The following is a 21,401-nucleotide window of genomic DNA, read 5'->3' as shown; positions in this document are numbered from 1 at the left end:
AGGCTATATCTCACATCATTACCTGATATCCTGTCCCATCTGCCGTGGTTTCGCGCATGTCATTACTTTAAGATGCTCATATGCAGCCAACCAAATCTCCAGAACATAAACCAGGAAATAATTGCTATTTTTACCCCCAAAGACTCATACCTTCCCAAAATGAACGCCGCAATTTGCTCTTGTCGCCGGTAAATTGGCAATGCAGAAGAACACCATGCATCTCAAAAGAATGTGTCGCCTGCGCAATGCTGCACACGCTATTACAACTCGCTAGCCGCAATATAGACAACAAGAATGTTCTGTTTTTTGTCTTCTTCTTTCCCCCCTCTTTCTTCTCTTCTTCTTCTTCGGCTTTGTCAGACATGACACAAACGCGCAACCCCGCCATCAGCAGACCAATCACCATAGCCCGGTCACAAACCACGTGAAAGTGGCAACCGTGATACCCACCATGGTGAAAGCGAACCCGAGAGCCCGTTTATCGTTGTCGGACAGGGCGGCACTGCACGTTGCACAGACCCAGCCGCTGGCCAGTGCCGTGTAAGGCTGGCCCGTGTACAGACCGAACGTGAGGGCAGCGTTGGCTGTGAGGGAGCCCGCGCCGGCAGTGGCGGTGACGCTGGACTCGGCGTCGTAGATGAATAGCGTGTACATCTCGACGACCAGTGGCCGCTCGTTGGCCTGGGCCTCCGACTGATACTTGTCCGTATCCCAAACGAAGGCGGCATCGGTGGCGAAGGTCATGTTGGACGTCAGGGTCCACGTGGACGCGCCGAGGGAGCTTGTGCTGGCGGAGACGACAACATCGACCGCGGTGGGAGTGATAGACAGATCGGTGTAGTTCCAGGAGAAGGTCACGTAGTCGCCAATCTTGTACAGGGCACTCGTAAGGGTGGTAACTGGTGACACCATGACGGCGCTGCCGGCTGCGGCCCCGGAGCTGACACTCACAGAAGACGTGCCCGTCCCGCTGTTCGTGCCCGTGCCCGTGCCCGTTCCTGTTCCTGTTGCCGTTCCAGTCCCTGTTCCTGTCGCACTCGCGTCGGTCCCTGTGCCTGTAGCAGTGCCTGACGAGGAAGCAGAGGTCTTTGTCTGGCCGGCAGTGTTCAGATCTGTAGCATCGGCTGCGTCTGTGGCTGACGAGGCCGCCGTGGCCGTCGCTGTCTGCGTCGCTTGTGCGGAGGATGCTGTATCAATCGTCTCATATTAGCAGACATCCTGAAAGGGGGGAAGCCGGAACCAGGCACCTCGTCAGTGCAACGACGTACAGCTAGAAGAGTCCGCCCTCCTCATCACCAGGGAGTCTATTTCTGGTAGCCATCTTGGCCAAGGAAATGCTGTGGCAAGAGGAGTGAGGGAGAGGAGGACGGTGGTGACGTGTGATGCCTTCATGGTTGCTGATCTGAAGATTGATTTTTAAATGGCCGTCGGGGTGGCCTTTCTGGTTGCAACGCGGACGGTTCAGGGGTCACTGGGATGGCTGGCCACCACCTCGAATATATGAACAAAGCCGAGTCTGCTCCGGTTTTCGACTTGCTCCGTAGCAGAGAAGAATCTCAAAGGTTGAGATACAGTGCTTGTTGGACGAGTTCGTAGGCAAAAGACAAGAATTGAAGCCGTTGTCGTCTGGGCGAGTTCGTTCTTCTCGCACAGAAGACCGGATGATTTTGGCAGTTGAGGAGCCAACCACCGGAGTCCGTCCAAGATCGGATTCAGGGGAATGCACCGCTAATGGCGACTGAAAATGCTGGTTCGGTTCAAGATGGTTGAAAAGGCCTAGCGGACAAGCAGCGAAACGAATGAGATGTCACTGCACAAATAAATCGACAGCAACAACAGAACGGTACCAAGCAAGACAAGCGAAGGTTGGGATGCTACGAGGAAAGAATGGAGAAAGGAGTGGGCGAGTAGAAAACGAAGACAATAAAGGTTGAGGGGGAGGCTGATCAGTTGCAAGGATGAACGGGGGTGACATCCAACAAATCACAGCAGCCCTCTCGGGCCACCCCAGCTTTGGCTTTAGCAGGCTTGAGCAGAAGTCCAGGCTTTTCTCAAAGTTCCCATTTGCAGCCTTCCAAGGCAAAAGCTTATCCGAGTGGGGACTCAAAAAAGACAAGCGGGTCCATGTACCGTGAATCTTTTGTGGAGGATGCTTCTCTACTGTATCACGCATGCAGAGTATTATTGAAAAGCTGCTGGAAGGCAAGCAGACTGCTGCAGGTGTCCTTGCCCAATAACTTTGCCTCTCTGCAGGTCCTTTCTGCATCAGGTGCTTGCCGTGGTGGCGCCGTGGCATGGCGGATTTGAGGAGGAATGGTGTGCCGGTAGATCCAATTCGTATTTCATTCTTGGCTAGCGAGTTGGGGGTCCAAGGAGGCGGTTGTGACCAGGCCGTTTAGGTACAAAATGCTAGGCTAGAGTACGGGGCGGCGAGCCCCGCTGACAACTGGCACGCAGCGCTGGCTAAGCTCATGTCTCAATTTCTCGTGTTGCGAAGGACGTGGACCCCTGCTAAAAATAATCTACATGAGGTCAACCATCCGATCTTTTTGTTCTCTTTCCCGTACTCTTGCAGTTCTCGTTTGCAGCTTTCGTTTCTCGGCAGCCTACACACACATCGGTCGCAATGTCTGCTCCCCGCAGAACTAATGGCTCACAGGCAAGTTCCTAAGTATGCTCCTTGCGGTTGCCAGGCTATGGGCCGAATGCAATGGCATGTCATGGTAAATTTCCTCCCAGGCTTGCATGTGATCTACTCAGGGGTAGCCGATCCAGCCGGCTTACACATTTGCCGAAGACCATCACGATATCCAGGAACGGGCTGTGCTATAAGCATCTGGAGGATTTTCTCTCTCTTTTTCTTCTTCCTTCCTCCTCTTCTTTTTTTCTTTCCCACATCGTCCCATAAACCTTAGTCTTGTCACACACTTGCACAGTACTTCTGATCCCTGCTGCGGGATCCTCTAGAAGCTTCTTCAAAAGATATATGCCGAGTATCAACGGGAGCCGAATAAGGGAATTAGGCGTCATCCAAATTGATCAACAACATGTCATCACCATCAAACTCACCAAGTTGAGGTGGGCAAATTAGCCGATCACCAGAACTTTCAGACACACCATGAGCCGTCTTGGCAACAACTCTCTCCCAGATAGACATAGGTAAAGCCACAGGGGACCCATAAGTCCAAACGCACATTCCGCTGTAAGTAATGCTGCCCAAATGCATCTGAACAAACAACGATGATTTTTTCCGGTCGCAGCATCATATTTCATAGCAAGTCCCTTAGGTGTCCCGACTTCTTGTAGTTCGATCCACGCACATTACCAGAAGTCGAATCTGCATAGAGTTGCAGCGCCATCGTGGGTGATTGCAATTCTAATCCATCCTGCACCAGCTCCCCAGGCAGGTATTCTAGTCGTCGGTTTGGATTCGATTAAATCAGAAGGAATAATCCTTCATCCTTGACATTCCTCCCCTCTACCCCTCCTCTTCGTCGTCGTCGTCGTCGTCAAGGTTGAGAAGATCGAATCGGTTCGCCATGTTGCTGGAGTTCCGCTTCTTGGTGATGGCGTGTCCGTTCCGAGGCCCCGAGTAGGTGGGTTGCTCAAGAGGCTGACAGCACTCATCGACATCCCATTCGATCTTTTTTTGCTTGTATTTCCTATGCAGGAGATGAGCAAACACTTTCGAGGTGCAAATCAGGACATGCTTACCCTCGACTCCTCATGCAGGTCCTGGCGAACATAGCATTGTGCACCGAGTTGGTCTCGATATAGCAGCTTCCGCCCCGGAACTCAACTCTTATAACAACCAGATTATGGATATGATCCAGGTCATCCCGGATGACAGCTTCGGTCAGATCAGGGTCGCAGCGGCGAAGGACGAGGTTGCGCGTGGCCCCTTGACGAATGTTGCTAGCGACATGAGCCGGCATAATGAACCGGCGCTCGTCCCAGCGGACGTCGACCTATAGGGTGTCAGGATCAAAATCTGCGTCTTGGAAATTGCACCTTGTGTGTCCTTACCCGCTTTTGTCTGATGTACAGGTCATGGCGGCGGATGTGATCAAAGAAGGCTTGAGCGTCTGCAGCTTGCAGGAAAGCTACCACTGCTGTATGATCGCGGGGCCTCATGTGGACGTTCAGTAGTAGACCTCCTCGTATGACCTTGGTGAGGTCCGAATAGGTAGTACCTTCCGCCAAATTGCTTAGCAGAAGCGATCTATTACATTGACGCTCGTAGTTTAGACGCGATCGGTCCTGGTCGTTCGATTGATGGCTGTTGGGGATAACAGCACCCCCACAGCTTGATGCATCTTCGCCATCCTCGGGGACTTCGACATCGTCCCAGCCATGTGCCTCTTGAGGGTAGACGTGTGCAAACGACTGGGCCCGTGGGTTGTAGTTGACAAGGCCATTGGACGCGTCACGAGATGGCTGTGGCCGGGACGCCGGTGATATGAAGTCCTTGGCCGATGGGCCATGATCGGTGGAGTCGGCCGCCACGGTAGCAAAACCGTCCTTCTGCTGCTCAATTGCAGCGTCATTCATGCTAAGTAGCTACACCAAGTTAACATTTATCAAACCATACAAACGGACTGGCCGAAACAACGATTGGACGCTTTGGAGGCAGGACGCAAACCTACACCGATCGTGTCCTCGCCCACACCACCCCTCAACAGATTGTAGCACAAATGTTCTATACCAAAGCCAAATATTAGAGCCTATTGTCGTCATGCCCTGAGACTTTTTAGCTGACGAAATGTAATCGTACCGTACTTGGCGGCGATCTTCTTGAGTTCGTCATACTCGGATTGGGAAATCGAGACAAGAGGAACCGTGAGCTCGTCGGGGTTCTCGAACGACAGGTTAGGTTGAGGCTACTCCTTGAGTACACTCCATACGCAGATACTGTAAACTCACAAAATTCGCCCTGTGCACGCAGCGAATCAGCATGTAGGCTGCTCTGATATTGAGTGCGATGAATGTATCATCATGATAGGAAATTCTGGCTGTAACAAGGTTTCGACCAACGAGTATGAACGACAGCTAACACCAAAATATTTCCAGGAGGCAGGTCCGATTATGGACCTCGAGGCTGAGGCTTGGGCCCAAGGCTGGATGAGAAGCTCTTACTTACCGCCGAAGCATAGTTTCGAAATGGGTACGATCAATCGTTACCGTCTCTCCACCGAGACTCGCCATGTCGACGGCTGTGACGACGAGAAATGCAGAAAATGGGGGAAGATGGAGACAAGAGAGGAGTGCAGGAGCTGAAGCTAAAGCTGAAGCTCGACCCCATGATCGAGATGGCAGAAGTAATGTGCAGTGTTGGTAGACGTGATGTGATATGTGAGGCTCCCAACAGGCCAATTAGAGGAAGGCGCCGTCTGAAATACAGGGAATCAGTTACAGGGCCCACTCGCCTGTCGCTTCCCGTTCAGCCTGTTCAAGCTTCCCCGGAAAGCCGCCCCACCTCGGCAGGCGCCACTGAGATTCCAATCCTAGGGCGCCACCGAGCGTTGGTGCCGCTGCTCTGCACTAGAAATACAAAGGCGGTTATCACAATGCACATGTCTGAAAATGGCACAGCAGCGTAATTTGAAGTCACATCATGGACGCGATGACGCTGATGATGATAAAAGGCTACGTAAGGCAACTGTGAAAAGTAACTCGACACCGTCGAGGTCACCAACCAACGCTTTGTGCGAATCATGCCACAAACCCGATCAAGAGATGTGCTCCCAACGTTATCCCATGCTTTGCACCTGAGATGACCTGAGTCGAATTCGACCACCACACAGTTGTACGTGTCCAGATTTCAGAACGCTGATACTCTCATCATATGGCCAACACCTTCATATCGTTGAAAATGTGGTCGATGGCAACAGAGCACGATTCTCTCGTGTCCAAATGGCACAACTATTACTTGGGGGGGTCTGAGACAGCCGTCTTCAGGTAGTTAAGCAAGAACTTCTCGTTTTCAGGCGAGATTGGAGTCTGTTGCTGGCTACTGCGACGCGTCATCGAGGCTGCCCTGCCTGCTCCATCAAGCCCAGGTGACGGACCCATTGAACCCACGCGCGAGCTGGGTGACGAAAGGTTGCCCGCCTGATAGTATATTGGCTCCTTTCCTTTCGGAATGGCCGCAGGGCTCGCTAGGGCACGTGCAGGAGCGCCCGAAGACGGCGCCGTAAACAAAGACATAAGCTTCTGCAGCTGTTGCGGATCGGCATCTTGACGTCGTGGTGTTGTGTTGGGGAAGGGGGCTGCGTTTGCCAGTTGGAGTGGGCTCTGTTGACCAATATGGTCGTAAGGTTGTGCCTGGCGGTTGGGGTTGTGTCTTTCCTGAATCTTGCTCTCGCCGCCGGCACCATCCACTGCGAAGGCACTGAGCATTTGTGCTCTGGCCTGAGATGGCTGCTGTTGCTGCTGAGAGCTCAGTTCGATGGGTTCTTTTGGACGCATCGCAATAGTTCGGGTTCCATACGGCAGGCCGGGGCCGCCATCTGTCTGAGTTGAGCCATTGTTGGCTCCGGGCACAGGCAAACGCGTCCCGAGCCCCGGGCTGAATCCAAAGGATGATTGTTGATTGACAGCCCCTGGGCCCGAGACAAGTGGGCCGCCATTCTCCTTCAGGTCTGGTCTAGCATTTTCCCACTGAGGGGACGAGGCTGATGGTTGTTTGAAGATATCCAAAAGAGCTTTTTGCTGCGTTTGAGAGACGTTTGATGGTCGGAGGGGAGCTTGAGGAATAGTCGACTGAGGGCTGCCCTGCGGTTGCATCGCGCTTGGCAAGCCTCTCTGCCCTGGAACGCTGACCGAGGCTGGCCCGGCATATGGAGAACCCAGCGCAGTCGGGTGATTAGGCTGGTGCAGACTCGTTCGTGGGTCATTGGCCGGGGGTGGTTGAGATGCGGGCACCACAAGACTCGGCTCCTTCACCGGGCCTGCATCTTTCTTGAAGGCACTCAGCAGCGCCAGGCGACTGTTGTCTAATATCGCCGGCGGCTGTCTAAGGTTGGCTACAAATTGCTGCGGTAGATTCATGCCCCCAGCTAATGAGCCAGACATGTTCATCTGCTGCAGTATCTGTGGGGGTCTGTCGTTCTGGACAGGAAGAGTCGAAGCGGCGGCGCCGGCCAGAATAGGATTGGCTTGGCGAGGCAGCGGTTGCGGACGGGCCAAAGCTGGTATATCGCCGCGCGCAGAGGCCATCATCATTGTCAGCTGCTGATTCGGGACTTGGGTTTGTTCTTGCACCGCGTGATTCACTGAAGCTGTAGAGACACCAAGAACGGAGCGCAGTTGGTTGTTGATATCGTCTGGCTGAAGGGGAAAGGGCGGAGGTGCTTGGTAGCTGCCGGGGCCCAACCTGTGCGCTGCATGAGGGTGATGAGGTGTATGCGGCTGTGGAGCGACATTGTAGACGTGATCCATAGGAGTGTGCGGTGCGTGAAGATGCTGGTGGTTGTTGGACATCTGTGGCGGGGCAGGCACGTCTGGCTTGTTCTGTTGCAACATAGCAAGAAGGGCTTTTCCCTTGTCCTGTTCCGCTCCCAAAGTCCCAGCCTGGGATCTTTGTGTGGGTGGCTGGATCTTCAAGAGTCTCTGGAGCTCCCTGCTGGCAGCCTCATAAGACTCCGCCGTTGTGAATACTGGAGTTGGCTCAGGTGCTGTCTCCGTGGCCATGCCCTCCTCTTCGGTCATGACGTCCTCGATCTCCGCCTGGCTGAGGTGTCCATTCCTGTGGTTGTTCCGTGACCGGTCCTTCCTCCTACGCTGATGCCTGATCCACTTATTTAGAGGCCCAAGGAAGGACGAGATCATGAAGAACTTGTTGGCGTTTGGGGTAGCTGCACTGTTGTCTTGGCCTTGTTTCTTCGGAGTCCGGCCGGTCGGTAGGTCGGCCAGTCGGTACCACTCGATCTTGGAGATTTCCTTTCGCGTTCTTGCCTCGAAATGTACGTTCATGGGAACGTGAGGGATAACGAACAACTTCACATGTTGGTCCCTCATCACCACATCGAAGGATGGAAGAAGGGTTCGATCTTCAGGTATCAGTCCGGCCTCCGCGGCGTGGAACCCAGTCTCCTCATAGACTTCCCGGATAGCGCAGTCCAAATCATCCTCGCCCTGGTTGATCTTGCCCCTGGGAAACATCCACGACGAGCCCTTGCTCCAGCCCTTGACAAGGACGACGGAGTCCATTGCCTCATTCAGCAAGATTGCACCTCGTACCGGTATTCGCTTCTTGTATCCTATCCAATGCGAGTAGGCCTTCTCATGGAGCTCGGGGCCAAGTTGGCTGGTCAGGGGACAGTGCTGGAAGATTCGGAGGGAGAAGGTGCGCAGGTTCATCTGCGGGAGCGTCGGGTCCAGCGGCCGTATGAAGTCTTCATAAAACCAGTGCGCTTCCTCAACGTGGGTTCCGATTCGGTCGAAGCCGCTGAGCTCTGACTGTGGCAAGTTGACAATGAAACGGACACACAAGTCGTCCAGCCCTGGCACCATTCACTGTCAGCAGTGCCACTCAACATACATGCACCTGAGAGCCTGTCTTTCGGAGTAGGGCCCAAGGACAAGACTCACATTCTTCTAGTGTTCTCGGTTGCACATCCATTCTGGCAATTGGTCCTCTGGATCATATCTGAGATTTCGAAAGTGACAGTGCAAGAAGCACGGAGGACGAAGGTGAGGCAGAGCGTAAAGGTAAGGAGACTGTGTCGCTGGAGGGGCTCTTGTCGTCACAGGTGGGTTTATATTGGTTGGGCTGAGCCGGGTGATTGCTAGTCGCGGGGTTGCAATGCCTGATGAGCAATGATGTGGCTCAGAGGCCACAGTTGCTATTTGATAAATAGGCTGATAGATTTTGGCTACCTGGAAAGCAGATGTCAAAAGGTCTGGTTGCTTCGCAGTGCAAGGAGAGATGTGCTGCCAAGTTGTCGGCTTTGGGTGGCAGGGTTGATGATGATGCTGAATTGAAGTCAAGCAGCGCCCAAGCAACCAAGGTCCAAGAAGCTCTGGCCACCGGACAGGGATCTACGATCATGAGTGGTTGCTGACTAACATCGTGGTATTTCCATAGTTGTGTGCCCAGGGTCAAGGGGCGGGTCTCTGACTGAAGTTTGGCTCCTACCTCTGCTTGAATGACAAGAAGAATGACCTCCTGAACCCTGTATTTGAAAGAGGCGTACGTAAACAATGATAGTTATCTTAAAAATGCCTAGAATCATGTAATCTGAGTTTTGGACGGCATCATAATAGTAAATTGGGAAGTTAGCCTGTACATGCACTCCAAAACCATTTCTATCTTCACCATGTAATACATTCTCCCAACTAATGCGCAAGCGGTATATATACATCCTATCATGTCTCTCCCAGTATGCTTTTCCTCCTCCTGCTTCCAGTAACTTTAGCTATGAAGTGATCCAATGTCAATTTCAACTTCCACATCCATGCTGAAACTGCTTCTTCATACAACATTCCCGGCTTTGGTCTGTCAACGGCAACCCTGTGTTTTCGTGATCAGAAGGAATCCGCAGTGTACCGACTTGGATCCAGTCATCCTATTAGCTCACCAACACATCGAATGAGCCCATGCACCAGCCCGGCCCCCTGTTGAGCGAATCATATGCTTGTGGAGCTCCAAAGACACAGAAGTGGGATGCCAGATATTCCATGCCATTGGAACTCCTACATTTTTTTTAATTTTTTTTTTTTGGAGTGACAAGGTGAGTCACTTTTATTATAATCCACAAAAAGCATGTGTTGGAGGCGGGGAAATTGATCTATACATAGGATGTGGGACTGTTGCACTATGTAGACGCGCTCAAGACGCGTCCCTTGCTGAGACATGACATGATGGTCAGCTCTCAGCACCGGCACCGGGCTGACATGTGCATCTCAGCATAAATTGTAGAATGCACTGTACGGAGATACAGTACAACACTAGAGTCTTGTGAAGAATTGGCTTGGTTTAAGATGTGCAGACGAAGGGGAATTGTGACCAGGACAGAGCAGATGTAGTAGTCAAGACATGTATCAGGAATCTGACACAAAATTTTGCAACTGGTCCTGCCTTTTATGTAGTGCTGCCTCATTTGAATGTCCTCCTGGGAGGTTTGAAGAAAGTCTTGGGCATAAAGTGCAACTAGGCTGGGGAATTACGATGTTCAGGGATTGTCCTTTGCTACGTGCTGAGCATGGCGGGAAACCGGAAGCAGAGAAAAGAATCTGGACTGAGTGGTGATGTCAGGCATGGCTCTCGGCATCAATCGGTCGGATCTGATAAGAATTTGACTCCGGAGCCGGGCACCCTCTCTTCACCCATTGCCAAGTGGTTCATGACAATAAAGAATCCACAGCTGAGGGAGCAGTTCCAGCTCCGATCACTACAGAAACAGAACCCAGAACCCTGATAGCCAAGGATTGAAGTGGGTTGATGGTGGTGCAGTGAAAGACCGTGGGCTGTCACAGCACAGGGAGTCGTCTTACAGGGATCAACGACGCGTTTGGGCGCGTCCATGGGCCAGACCCATATTTTTCTGCTCAAGTCCTGCCCGTCACCTACAAAAGCCTCCCGCGCCCAGCAAAACGTTCTCACTTCTGACCTGACAACAACGCTCACCAGGACACACCCAAGAGAGACAGAATCATCCAAAGCAGTCCACCTTATTGTTGTTTCTTTACACCGAAGCTTGTCTCTCATCTTCCTCTCTGCACCATCCCTCTATCATAATGTCCCTCGACATCACTCCCTCCAAGCAGGTCAGTACCACTTGCCCTGTCGTGATGTTGACAGTGTTGTAATGTCACGCTGGCTAATCACTGATTTGACAGGCTGCATCTGCTATGAACTCCCTCAAGATGGAGTCCCCAGTCAAGAAGCTTGACCTCGGAATTGAAAACAAAGAGAACGATGTCCAGGACCCTGAGGTCGCCACTCTGGCCCAAGACATCGACTCGAAGCATGCCGCCACCAAGAAGGTTGTCAAGGCACAGCAGGAGCCTCCTAGGATTCCTGAACTCCGTCCCGAGGAGCTGGACGAGCCTATCCTTCGCGAAAACCCTCACCGTTTCGTCCTGTTCCCTATTCAGTATCACGAGGTACGCGACGCGTTCCGTCCCCCAGCCCGACGCGTTAAGTAGCCCCACACACTGACACCAACACCACTTCGATACAGATCTGGCAGATGTACAAGAAGCACGAGGCATCCTTCTGGACTGCTGAGGAGATTGACCTGTCCAAGGACCTGCACGACTGGAACAACCGCCTGAATGATGACGAGAAATACTTCATCTCCCACATCCTCGCCTTCTTTGCCGCTTCGGATGGCATTGTCAACGAGAACTTGATCGAGCGCTTCAGCGCTGAGGTCCAAATTCCTGAGGCCCGTTGCTTTTACGGCTTTCAGACCATGATGGAGAACATTCACTCCGAGACATACTCCCTCCTGATCGATACCTATATCAAGGAGCCTGCCCAGCGCACCTACCTCTTCAACGCTATCGAGACCAGTAAGTCCCGGTCTGGGGTTCTATCTTCAACTTGCTATATCTAACACGGTTTCTTCTAGTTCCTTGCATCCGCAAGAAGGCCGAGTGGGCTCTGAGGTGGATAGCGGACCGGGAGTCCACCTATGCGCAGCGCCTTGTCGCATTCGCTGCCGTCGAGGGTATCTTTTTCAGCGGTGCCTTCGCCTCCATCTTCTGGCTGAAGAAGCGTGGCCTGATGCCTGGTCTGACCTTCTCCAACGAGCTGATCTCTCGTGACGAGGGTCTGCACACTGACTTCGCCTGCCTGCTATTCTCCCACATGAACAACCGCCCTAGCAAGCAGCGCGTGGAGGCCATCATCACCGACGCCGTTACCATTGAGAAAGAGTTCCTGACCGAGGCCCTCCCCTGCGGTCTGCTCGGCATGAACGCCACCCTGATGAAGCAGTACATTGAGTTCGTCGCCGACCGTCTCCTCGTCGCCCTCGGCAACGAGAAGGTCTACAAGTCTTCCAACCCCTTTGACTTCATGGAGAACATCTCCCTTGGTGGCAAGACCAACTTCTTCGAGAAGCGTGTTGGTGACTACCAGAAGGCTGGTGTCATGGCTAGCACCAAGAAGCCTGTTGCCGAGGACAGCAGCACACCCGGCGCCGAGGAGAAGGGTGAGAATGGTGGAGACTTCACTTTCGATGACGACTTCTAAGCGTCTTCATCGTCTCCTGCCGTGTTTCATCTTTACATAGATTGTTCTGTTTAACACGCCAACACATGCATCTCGTTTGGGTATAGACGCGGATGGCAGGCATTTTGCTTCTATTCATGGCAACGCTCGCTGCCTTTTTTTTCCCGCCGCCGGGGGGGGGGGGGGGGGCTGCCACGGCGGTCGCTTACAGTTCTACACTCACCTCTAGTCTTTTCTTTGTTCTTTTCCCTTCATGTCATTTGCGGGCGTTGGGAGTTGGCTGCGTCCTCGGTAGTACCCTTTGCTTCTTGATGGAATAATGAGTCGATGGCAAGGGAAGCCGATGGGAAAACAATGATCTCAGAATCGCCGATCTGTAAGATAGATCCTCTGAAAGACACCAGCGTCTCTTGAAATACTCTCTCTCTTGCTGTAGATATAATGTGATACGATTATGCCAGCTGTCTTCAAGTTTGGGTAGCTCGTCGGCGGACTGCGTGCGGGATCCCACTTGAGCATTCCAACATAAATCACATACGTTGTACTCAAGCGCCCATCACTTTCCCTGTACTTCTTGAAGTATCGGCCTGTAACCTCAGTTCGCAAACCCGGTGTCGATGCCCCTTGCCTGGGCAATTGACAGTGCCAGCGTCCGTGAGACCTGATTTATATCGAGGTGCAACTGCATCGCCCTGCTGCATCCTTCTTAGCTCCCCATACTCATCGCTTGCCCTTCTTCTTCTTCTTGCCCTTGCCTCCATCGCCTGCACCTCCTGCCGCGGGTGCTCCCCCCAGCTGTGCTCCTCCGGTCACCGGCGGCGTCGCTGCCGTCCCCGCCAGATCCTCCTCCGCTGCCACAGCAGGCAGCGCCGACGGCATTGCGGCCATGTTGCGCCCTAGCGATCCGAGCATCTGCACCAGCCGCCCGACCTCCTGAGCCTTGGCGGTCTTGTACTTCAGACACACGCCGCTATGAGGGTCGAAGGCCTTGAGGATCAGCTTCGCGCGGGGCGGTCTTGCTGTGGAGGCGGACGCATCGGGCATGGGGGTGTCGGCCTCGGTGGCATCTTGGGGTTTTGACCTGGCCTTGCGGGCGCGGGCTGCTGTCTTGGCGGGGGAGATGGAGTAGCGGGTTGAGATGCGGGTCTGGGACGGGGGGTTTGGAGAATGTTAGTACCGTTTCCTTGGGGGAGAATACTGGAGACACGAGAGAAACAATGGGAGGAGGCGGTGGTTCTTGTGTTGGGGAGGCGGAGAACGTACAGTTGTTGGTCTGGCTTCGAGAAGTTGGGCCGAGAGTGTGAGCCACTCATCGGCTGTTGGTATGAAGGGCATGATGGTCTGCTGAGATTGGAAAACAACAGGCTACACAAAGACGTGTGTAGTAGTATGATAACCTCGCAGTCAAAGGCCCCGAAGGTATGAGATGGTTGGCACAAAAGAATATGTAGGGTCGATGCACAAGGAGTTGTAGTTTTTGAAGAGGTGAGAGCAGCCGGAATAGCTTAGAAGTCCCACCTGTAGTCTCTGGTGGGGTTGCTAGTCAACTCTGCTTGGGCAGGCAAACAATGCCTGCCAGCTTATCACATACAGATTTCATAGAATTTCTGTCACAAAAAAGAAACCCGCAATTTTCTTATTTTGTTTTTGCAAGTATAAAAGTAAACTTTAAGTCTATAATCTCATTGATTGAGTATTGTCATTTATGTATATATTTATTTTGGGTTAGTATTCTCAGAGTAAATTTACTTCCCGTGAAAATCTAATGTCCGCCTGACTTTTTGTGTCTTTTCCTTCCTGCTTCTACCTTTCCAATGCATGATATATATGCTGATGACTGACAAAATCATGTTCATGGCCACTCCCTACACCTGACTTGAGATCCCACCTCCCCCAACTATGCCTTTGTCTCTGCAGATTCAGGTATTATAAAACCTTCAAACCTCCGAATAAGCTTATTTGTCTGCTCTGCCAGACTCAGAGTCAAGATGGTGTGTGGTAATATCCTGGCCAAATGAGGCAGGAAACCCTTGTAGATCGCGAAGAAGCCCTCCGTCTTAACAGTCTTGGCCAGGCAGTCGAAGACGCCCTTGTACAAGTTCCCGTTTTGATTGTAGAGGCGGGACATTACGGTGTCTGTACAGATCACATTGTCAGAGTTGAGTTCGGACGCGCGCAAGAGCCGAGGTAGGAAACTCACCAGGTGGGTGCATAAAGCAACAAACAACGAAGCCGCTCACGGCGCTGCTGGTGAGGTGCAGCGCTGGGCCTTCCTCCATGCCCACGTGCTTCATCAGTCTCCTCTTGGCGAAGAAGTATGTCGGCAGCTGCACTGAACTTCCAAAACCCGTCCTGATCATAGCTGCACCGACGCCACGGTACAGACCTCTTGCTCCCTCGCCCGAGTAAATCTGCCTCAACCCATCAATCGCATTGCGGTATGTATGTTGTGTACCGACCGGCAAGAAGGGCGAGTAGCTCTGTAACCTCGTCTTGACCAGAAAGAATGGGCTTCCCGCCATGGCGCCGATCACGCCGGATGCTGCACCACAAAACATATTGATTCCCAGCGACTGCACTTTCTCGTCCTTGAAAATGACGGATGAGAGCGTCTGGCGCATGGGCTCGTAGAAGCCCAGCCGACAGCCATTCAGTAGGACTTGGTATATGTATGCGCAGCCGATACCTCTGTAGATTCCGCGCAGGCCTTCGTTTCGTACAATGACGGATACACCGTGGATCGGGCCGCGGTAGTGGTGTGGTTGGTGGCCTTTGCTCTGGAGCTCGCCTTGAAGTTGCATGCTGGGGCACCGGATCGTTAGGTTAAGCTTGGGCATACGTGTGTGTATATACATAGGATACGGAGGGCATATTCACCGGATTTTGACGGTCTCGAAAGGATGGGTCGCTGTCACGGCGCCGCACGCGGCTATGCCGCCGGCGATAAAGGCACTGAATTTACGGTCAGGGTTGTTTTCCAGGCGCAGGTCGAAAGAAAAGGATGTGACATGGTCAAGACTCACCCTGCCGTTGTCGACATGGTACTGCGTCACAGACAGAAGGCACCTGATGTTATACAAGACCAAGTGGTTGTCAAGGCACGAGCTCTCGAAATCTTGGGTATGAGTAAGGCTGACTGGAGCCTCGGCGCTTTGTTGGAGTTGGCCTTGGGGAGATGCAAAACAATGCGCCTTGTGTACCAAAGTCGTCGCAATTTTTTAGCAGGAATCCATGTGTTCTATAGTGCTGGCAATAGCCAGACTGCACACAGATATGAGATTTTGATGTGGTAGAGAAATCAGGTTCACCCTGCAATGAGGGAATAGTTCGTGGTGCTTGGTTTTGTCTTTTGGAAATTTGGGGGAGCGCTGCTGGCTGCCGCTTTCGGAGCCTTTTCACAGGTCGAAACCTTGGACCTCCAAGCTCAGGGACCTCCACAGTGGATCTCCAATTCATGTTGGCGGGTCTAGCCGACTTTTGAGCGTTCCCCAGGTTCTTTTTTGGTGGTTTTTTTTTTTTCGTCATCTCTCTCTGGGTGCTGGCATTCCACACGCCTTGGGGTGTTGCAACGAGGATCTGCCCCACGTTTCCTGCATGGGAAGCGGCTGGCAACGCCAAGCTCCCAGGCCTGAGGGAGGGGTTCGAATTCCATCCATTCAGCAACATTGTCCCACCTGCTACTTCTTCACACACCCACACCAACCAGTCATTGACTATGGCTTCCACTCCTATGGACGTTGATGCTGAGACACCACCAGGTGATCCACCTCAATTGAACATAACAAGGACATTGGGGGCAAACATCGCTGCCACTTCACAGGTACATGAAGTGATTGCCAACTTCAGACCGACCAAGGTAGGGATGACTATGCTGCTCCCCCTCTCCCTCCTCTTTTCCTCTGGACGCATGGTCTGACATCCCAGGGCAGCTATTCAAACGAGATGATGCCAAAGACAACAAGACTCCTTTTGTCTTGTCTATTGACTATGATGACCCTGGCGAGCTGTGCATGACCTCTGAGAGCGATGAGACCATTCAGATCTACAATGTCAGGGAGGGCCGCCACGACAAGACATTGTTGAGCAAGAAATACGGTGCCAAGCTGGCCAAATTCACTCATGCCAGCTCCAGCATCATTTATGCCAGTACCAAACAAAATGGTAGGTCAAGTGGCAACGGCTACTGCCTTCTTTCGAGCTGACGAAACGGCTTCTCTCCTAGATGCTATACGATACCTCGCGACGCACGACAACTCCTTCATCCGCTACTTCGAGGGTCATCAGGGCTCTGTCACCTGCCTGGCCATGCACCCCGGTACCGACAACTTCATATCCTGCAGTCGCGATAACACCGTACGCCTTTGGGACATCAGCACCAAGTTCTGGACGGCCCAGCTCAACCTCCGCACGCCCTGCCTTGCCGCGTACGATCCATCAGGAAAGTTATTCGCCGTCGCGTCATCGTCTAGCGGTAGCATCTTGCTGTACGACCACCAGAACCTCGTCAGACCCGTCTCCATATTCGATGTCGTTGAGAAATGCCACGCCGCGGACACGCACTCCATCATGCAGGGCTGGACGAAGCTTGAGTTCTCCAACGACGGGAAGCATATCCTCCTTGGTACGAATGGAAAGGGCCATTTCCTTCTCGATGCCTTCACATGCGAGCTGAAGGCTTTTCTGCGCAAGCCTGAGGGAGGTGTGCGGCGGGCGCCGCCAGGCGAGGTTGCTGACGGGAGAAACGCTCCTGCGGGGACCCCACAGGCACTGGATACCAGCGGCGAATGCTGCTTCACCCCGGATGGCCGGTACGTCCTGAGCGGTTCGCGCAAGGATGTTTTGATCTGGGATGTTCTTTCGATACCCTCGGATGGCAGGAAGGAGCTGCACCCGACGCATGTCCTGGAGGACAAGAAGGAGGCGGCCGTGCTGGCCTACAATCCACGGTTCAACTTCTTCGCGACGGCGGATCAACACCTGCAGTTCTGGCTACCAGACCCACATGTTTGAGGCAAGGGGCAACACAGATATCATTGATGAGGGAGTCCATTTTTGGGGAAGGCGTTGGGGATAAGGGCATAAAATCAATTCTGCATCTGTCTTGTGTGTATGATACCCTCTGCATTGGCGGGCGTCTTCTTCTTTTTAGAATAGGAAAGAGAGAAAAAATGAGACGCTGGTTTTCTTGGAGAACTTATCTGTCGAAGCAGAGCACATGCCCTTCGGATGGTCATTTTACCAAAAATCAAATTGAGTTGTTGAAAAGCATCGAATTGTGCCAGCTATCATCAACCACGAACAGCCCTCGAACAACCATAACACAGTCTTCCATCCTTACCACTCCCATCATCACCCATCTCGCCCTTCCATCTCTCATCCCCTAGCTCATCCAAGCCCATGCCGCATAAACCGCAGTGCCTCTCCTCCTCATCCTCCTCCGCATTCACCCGCCTCTCCAGCTTCGCCGTCGTGCGCACCACATTTGCCACGATGGACGGATAGTTCTCTTCCACGTCCGCAAAATACCGTCTCATCACACTGTCTATGCTGACATCCTTATGCGACACCACCGCAGAAGACGCTGCCCCGGTCGCTGTATCAGAGCAGATGAGATCGGTCAGCGGCGGCTCAGCAAGGGAGGCGTACTGTATGAGCTCGCTGCGGAAGAGATCGCGGTTAGGGTAGTAAACTGATAACTTCTGTGCCTGTGTGGTCGGCAGTCCATTGCCACTGCTGTCATCGTCATCGTCATCACCATCACCGGCGGCGTCAGGCAGGACACTAGACTCTCGTGTCACGGATCCCGCAGCAGGGAACCTCGCAACCACCAGCGGCCCGTCCCCCACCATCCACGGCAGAGAAAACCCCCTCCCCTTGGCCGTCTCGCCCAGCGTCAGCTCCGCGAGCGCAGTCGTGCTGCACCCGAGCAGCACCGCGCAGCAGCCCTCCCTGCGCGCGGCGTCGATGAGCACGTGTCGCACAAACAGCCTCGTGATGTCGGTCCTGGACGTCGTGGACGGCAGCCGGTCGAGCAGGCCCGCCACCTTCTCCTCCGCCGTTCGGGCCCCTGCCTCCTGGTCCGCTGGGATGGACGGCAGCGCCGCCCAGTCGACCGTGTCGAGCGATAGCACGCGCGCGAGCGGCACGCGCGAGAAGCGCAGTTGGGGGTACCGTGTGCTGCAGCGCTGCAGCATCTGCGAGGCGGGGGAGGAAGAGGAGTTCTCCTCCTTCTCCTCCTCACGACTGCCCGGGGTTTCCAGCTCCGCCGGCGACGACGACGACAGCAGGTCCGTGTCGACGTGCACGGCGATAATCTCAAAAGCGGCGCTCGGCCTCCTGCGTAGTTGGTTCTGGAGCTGGGTGTTGAGGATGTCGATAAGAGCGGCGGACGAGGCGCCGTGGGAGAGGCCTACGAGGATGCGCTTTGTCTGGGTGGGCGCGGCGGAGATTTCTTTGGCGAGGACCTCGAGGCGCTTGACTGTCTTGTGGTTGACGAAACGGCGGTAGCAGGGGCTAAGATAATGTTAGTATTGAAATTCAATGAAAAAGAAAAAGAAGGTCTTGTAACATTATCAAGACTTTTATGTCCATGTCCTCTCTTTTTTCTGCTTCTTTTTTGTTCTATGCTTGGGGTGGGACACAAACCTGCATATCGCCTCTGCGCGAATCTTGAGTGTCACCTCAGTTTCGTTGCATCTCCTGCAGAGCCTGGCATCTGCGTTGTGAGACTTCATTACTACTCCAGTCTTGAGTGTCGTAGTCTCGAAAAAGAAATGTCTCAGTTACTAAAAATTTCGTTGATGTAAGATTGTTGGAAGGTTCAGTATACTAGAGTTGGTGGTTGTGTTGCTGGTGAAATTTTGGGCAGGATTACTATGCTCAAAAACGCTTGGTCGGGACGGCCCGCTGGAGAGGGGTCTTACCTTAATTATCCGATCATTGACAAAGAGTACTTATACAACCAACTTATGGCATGTGAGACTTGTTCATGGTGGGAAAACTGCATTCTACAGAGGCGACAAATGAGAAGTTATCTATTTAGAATTAATTATTTCACGCAGGTGTAGCTCTCATACCAACTCAAAATGGGCAAAAATAAGTATTGTCTTTTTTTGGGGGGGAGGGGGGGAGGGAAGGGCTTCTTAAATATCATTTATTTAACAGGATGAGATGATAAACTTGTCCATGCGATACGCACTCGAGACTTCCTTTGTCCTCAGACGCCACGAGATATGCCGTAATCAGTGAAATGTGTGTATCTCTCTGTGTGTGTATTCTAAAACTATCTATCTACATATTATGAGAGCAATAACTCTACTTGAATCACTAATTTACCCAATTATCCCTATCCAAACCCTCTCACGGTCCCTGTGTGACATTCCACATAGTCCCCAACAGAGGCGAAAACTCGGGATTCCGCCACGTGCTCCAGTCATAATCCAACACGCCCCAGGTCTCATTGTAGCCGACCTCCCCATTTCTCACATAATAACTCCCCTGGATGGCCCACAACGCCCACTCGGCATCGTTACCCTCCATGTACCCCACGAGGCAGGTCAGGTAGCTGTAGTCATCATCGCTCAGCCCGCTGTTGGAGCCACCCGTCATGTCGACACCGAACTCGCTCAGCAGCAGTGGCGCCGTGAAGTTTTCGCCCTGCGTGAGCACAAACCCATCAAACAGGCCGTACTCATCCTGTTCGAGGTCGCAGTCGCCCAGGTCCAGCTTGAACGTCACCGTGAACGAGTACGCGTGGAACTCCCACACGTGCTTGCCCGCCCAGGGCGTAAAGTCCAGGTACTGCGTGTCCCGCAGCATCGTCAGGTCCGTCGCGCTGTCCCCGCCGCCCACGATGATCAGCACGTCCGGGTTGGCGGCGTGCACCAGCTCGGCGGCCTGCGTGATGTAATTGTACCAATCGGCGTAGGGGCCGTTGGTCCCCTGCAGCAAGAGCTGGCGAATCTCGTTGCGCAGACTCATCCCAACCACGCCCTCGTGGCTGGGCGCCCACTCCGCAACGGCCTGCAGCCCGTCCAGCCAGAGGCTCGTGTTGAAGAAGCGGCTGTTGTCTGCGATGTAACCGAACGCCGTGTCCCACCAGCCATTGCCGTCTGTCAGGTTGCAGCACCACTGGGCCCTGCTCACGTGGTTGTCCAGAATCGTCATGACGCCGTTGGCCCACAGCGCGTCGATGATATCGCCGTAGACGTCACGGACCGTGGAGGTGGCCAGGGACGGGTTCTGCTCGACAATCATGCTGTAGAAGGTCGTCATGTTGTCCGCGATCGACGGGACATAGGCCAGGTCCGCTGCATTGGCGAAAGCGTCCTGCACTGTCTCGTTCGGATTGAGGGCCCAGTCGATCGAGTATGTCAGGCGCACACAATTAAACCCCGCGTCCGCGATGAACTGGGCTATCGTGCTGATGGGCTGTCGGTGCAGGCCTTCCGGGACGTGTGTCTCCAGATGCCCGGCCCAGTTCACACAGCGGAGTTTCACGCGTGCGCCAGTGCTGTCGAGGATCCATCTGCTCGAGGTAGAGAGCGGGAGGGAAGGCGCTGCGCCCTGTGCCAGAGGCAACAGGGTGAGTAGCCCCAGGGCGAGGGCCTTGAGGAAGGCCATAGTCGCCGTCAGGGTATTACAAACAGGACGATAGTATTATAATAATAATAAGAATAATAATAATAATGAATTTATATAAGACGGCTCAATGAGAAAGGGAGTCTAGTATATCTTGACGAACGCACTGCCAATTTCTTCTCTGGAATTTGAGCAAGTCCAGAGCAACTACGAGCAGCATCTGCGTCTCAGAGACACGCCCTCGGGAAGCAGAAGAAGATAAAGAAAAACAAGCAGAATGCGGGAACAACGACGATATAACGCAGAGGTCTGCCGCCGTCGAATGACCACAGCCACGTGTGTGTGATCACAAAAACCAGCGGCAGACGAGCCAACGTGCCTTGAACGAGGGCAAGGTTCTTGGTAGTATAACGAGAACCCAGAAAATGAGCCGTGCAGCGAGCAACCAGGACAGCTGGTAGCGTCACTTGAACGAGCAGATCCTGATTTGAGGCTGTAATGTACCTGCGACCTACCAATAGCCTCCAGGGCGGTAGATTTTCCCATGGCCCTTCAGCTGAGGTGGTGGGGATCGCCCGTGCGGATGGTAGCATCACCTCGACAGACCATCGTGACTTGAGGGGGTTGATCCGGTGGA

General features: G+C 53.3%; 8 protein-coding genes across 8 annotated transcripts; 2 read left to right on the top strand and 6 right to left on the bottom strand.

Annotated features, from left to right (window-relative positions):
* Positions 1–2,970: 2,970 nt before the first annotated feature.
* On the bottom strand, positions 2,971–5,258 carry M406DRAFT_96620 (uncharacterized protein). Its single transcript, XM_040926337.1, has 8 exons — positions 5,141–5,258; positions 4,924–4,933; positions 4,775–4,856; positions 4,647–4,699; positions 4,507–4,560; positions 4,027–4,467; positions 3,715–3,968; positions 2,971–3,662 (listed from the first exon to the last, which is right to left on the bottom strand). The coding sequence occupies exons 1-8, from the start codon at positions 5,203–5,205 to the stop codon at positions 3,479–3,481; spliced, it is 1,143 nt and encodes a 380-aa protein (XP_040780938.1). The 5' UTR covers positions 5,206–5,258; the 3' UTR covers positions 2,971–3,478.
* Positions 5,259–7,788: 2,530 nt separating this feature from the next.
* M406DRAFT_33382 (uncharacterized protein) lies at positions 7,789–8,514 on the bottom strand (the record flags this gene model as incomplete). Its single annotated transcript, XM_040920877.1, has 1 exon — positions 7,789–8,514. A coding segment is annotated over one exon (726 nt), but the record flags the coding sequence as incomplete, so codon positions are not given.
* Positions 8,515–10,740: 2,226 nt separating this feature from the next.
* On the top strand, positions 10,741–12,205 carry M406DRAFT_325452 (small subunit of ribonucleotide reductase; the record flags this gene model as incomplete). The annotated part of the gene is made up of 4 exons (XM_040919980.1): positions 10,741–10,770; positions 10,843–11,109; positions 11,187–11,520; positions 11,580–12,205. 4 exons carry the CDS (start codon positions 10,741–10,743, stop codon positions 12,203–12,205), a joined length of 1,257 nt encoding a protein of 418 aa, XP_040780936.1.
* Positions 12,206–12,904: 699 nt separating this feature from the next.
* On the bottom strand, positions 12,905–13,519 carry M406DRAFT_335739 (uncharacterized protein; the record flags this gene model as incomplete). The annotated part of the gene is made up of 2 exons (XM_040921069.1): positions 12,905–13,291; positions 13,448–13,519. The coding sequence occupies 2 exons, from the start codon at positions 13,517–13,519 to the stop codon at positions 12,905–12,907; spliced, it is 459 nt and encodes a 152-aa protein (XP_040780935.1).
* Positions 13,520–13,865: 346 nt separating this feature from the next.
* On the bottom strand, positions 13,866–15,435 carry M406DRAFT_320126 (mitochondrial carrier). The gene is made up of 4 exons (XM_040919351.1): positions 15,208–15,435; positions 15,062–15,136; positions 14,385–14,986; positions 13,866–14,320 (listed from the first exon to the last, which is right to left on the bottom strand). The coding sequence occupies exons 1-4, from the start codon at positions 15,222–15,224 to the stop codon at positions 14,082–14,084; spliced, it is 933 nt and encodes a 310-aa protein (XP_040780934.1). The 5' UTR covers positions 15,225–15,435; the 3' UTR covers positions 13,866–14,081.
* A 464-nt stretch (positions 15,436–15,899) lies between these two features.
* M406DRAFT_335737 (WD40 repeat-like protein) lies at positions 15,900–17,194 on the top strand (the record flags this gene model as incomplete). The annotated part of the gene is made up of 3 exons (XM_040921068.1): positions 15,900–16,040; positions 16,114–16,345; positions 16,407–17,194. 3 exons carry the CDS (start codon positions 15,900–15,902, stop codon positions 17,192–17,194), a joined length of 1,161 nt encoding a protein of 386 aa, XP_040780933.1.
* A 278-nt stretch (positions 17,195–17,472) lies between these two features.
* M406DRAFT_284470 (uncharacterized protein) lies at positions 17,473–18,978 on the bottom strand (the record flags this gene model as incomplete). Its single annotated transcript, XM_040918567.1, has 4 exons — positions 18,830–18,978; positions 18,467–18,697; positions 17,965–18,427; positions 17,473–17,889 (listed from the first exon to the last, which is right to left on the bottom strand). Exons 1-4 carry the CDS (start codon positions 18,916–18,918, stop codon positions 17,473–17,475), a joined length of 1,200 nt encoding a protein of 399 aa, XP_040780932.1. The 5' UTR covers positions 18,919–18,978.
* Positions 18,979–19,543: 565 nt separating this feature from the next.
* Positions 19,544–20,806, bottom strand: M406DRAFT_105153 (family 5 glycoside hydrolase; the record flags this gene model as incomplete). The annotated part of the gene is made up of 1 exon (XM_040915131.1): positions 19,544–20,806. The coding sequence occupies one exon, from the start codon at positions 20,804–20,806 to the stop codon at positions 19,544–19,546; it is 1,263 nt and encodes a 420-aa protein (XP_040780931.1).
* Positions 20,807–21,401: the final 595 nt, after the last annotated feature.

This window comes from Cryphonectria parasitica, assembly GCF_011745365.1.
Source record: "Cryphonectria parasitica EP155 unplaced genomic scaffold M406scaffold_1, whole genome shotgun sequence".
Classification (NCBI taxonomy): domain Eukaryota; kingdom Fungi; phylum Ascomycota; class Sordariomycetes; order Diaporthales; family Cryphonectriaceae; genus Cryphonectria; species Cryphonectria parasitica.
This window is presented reverse-complemented; position numbering and strand designations above follow the sequence as displayed.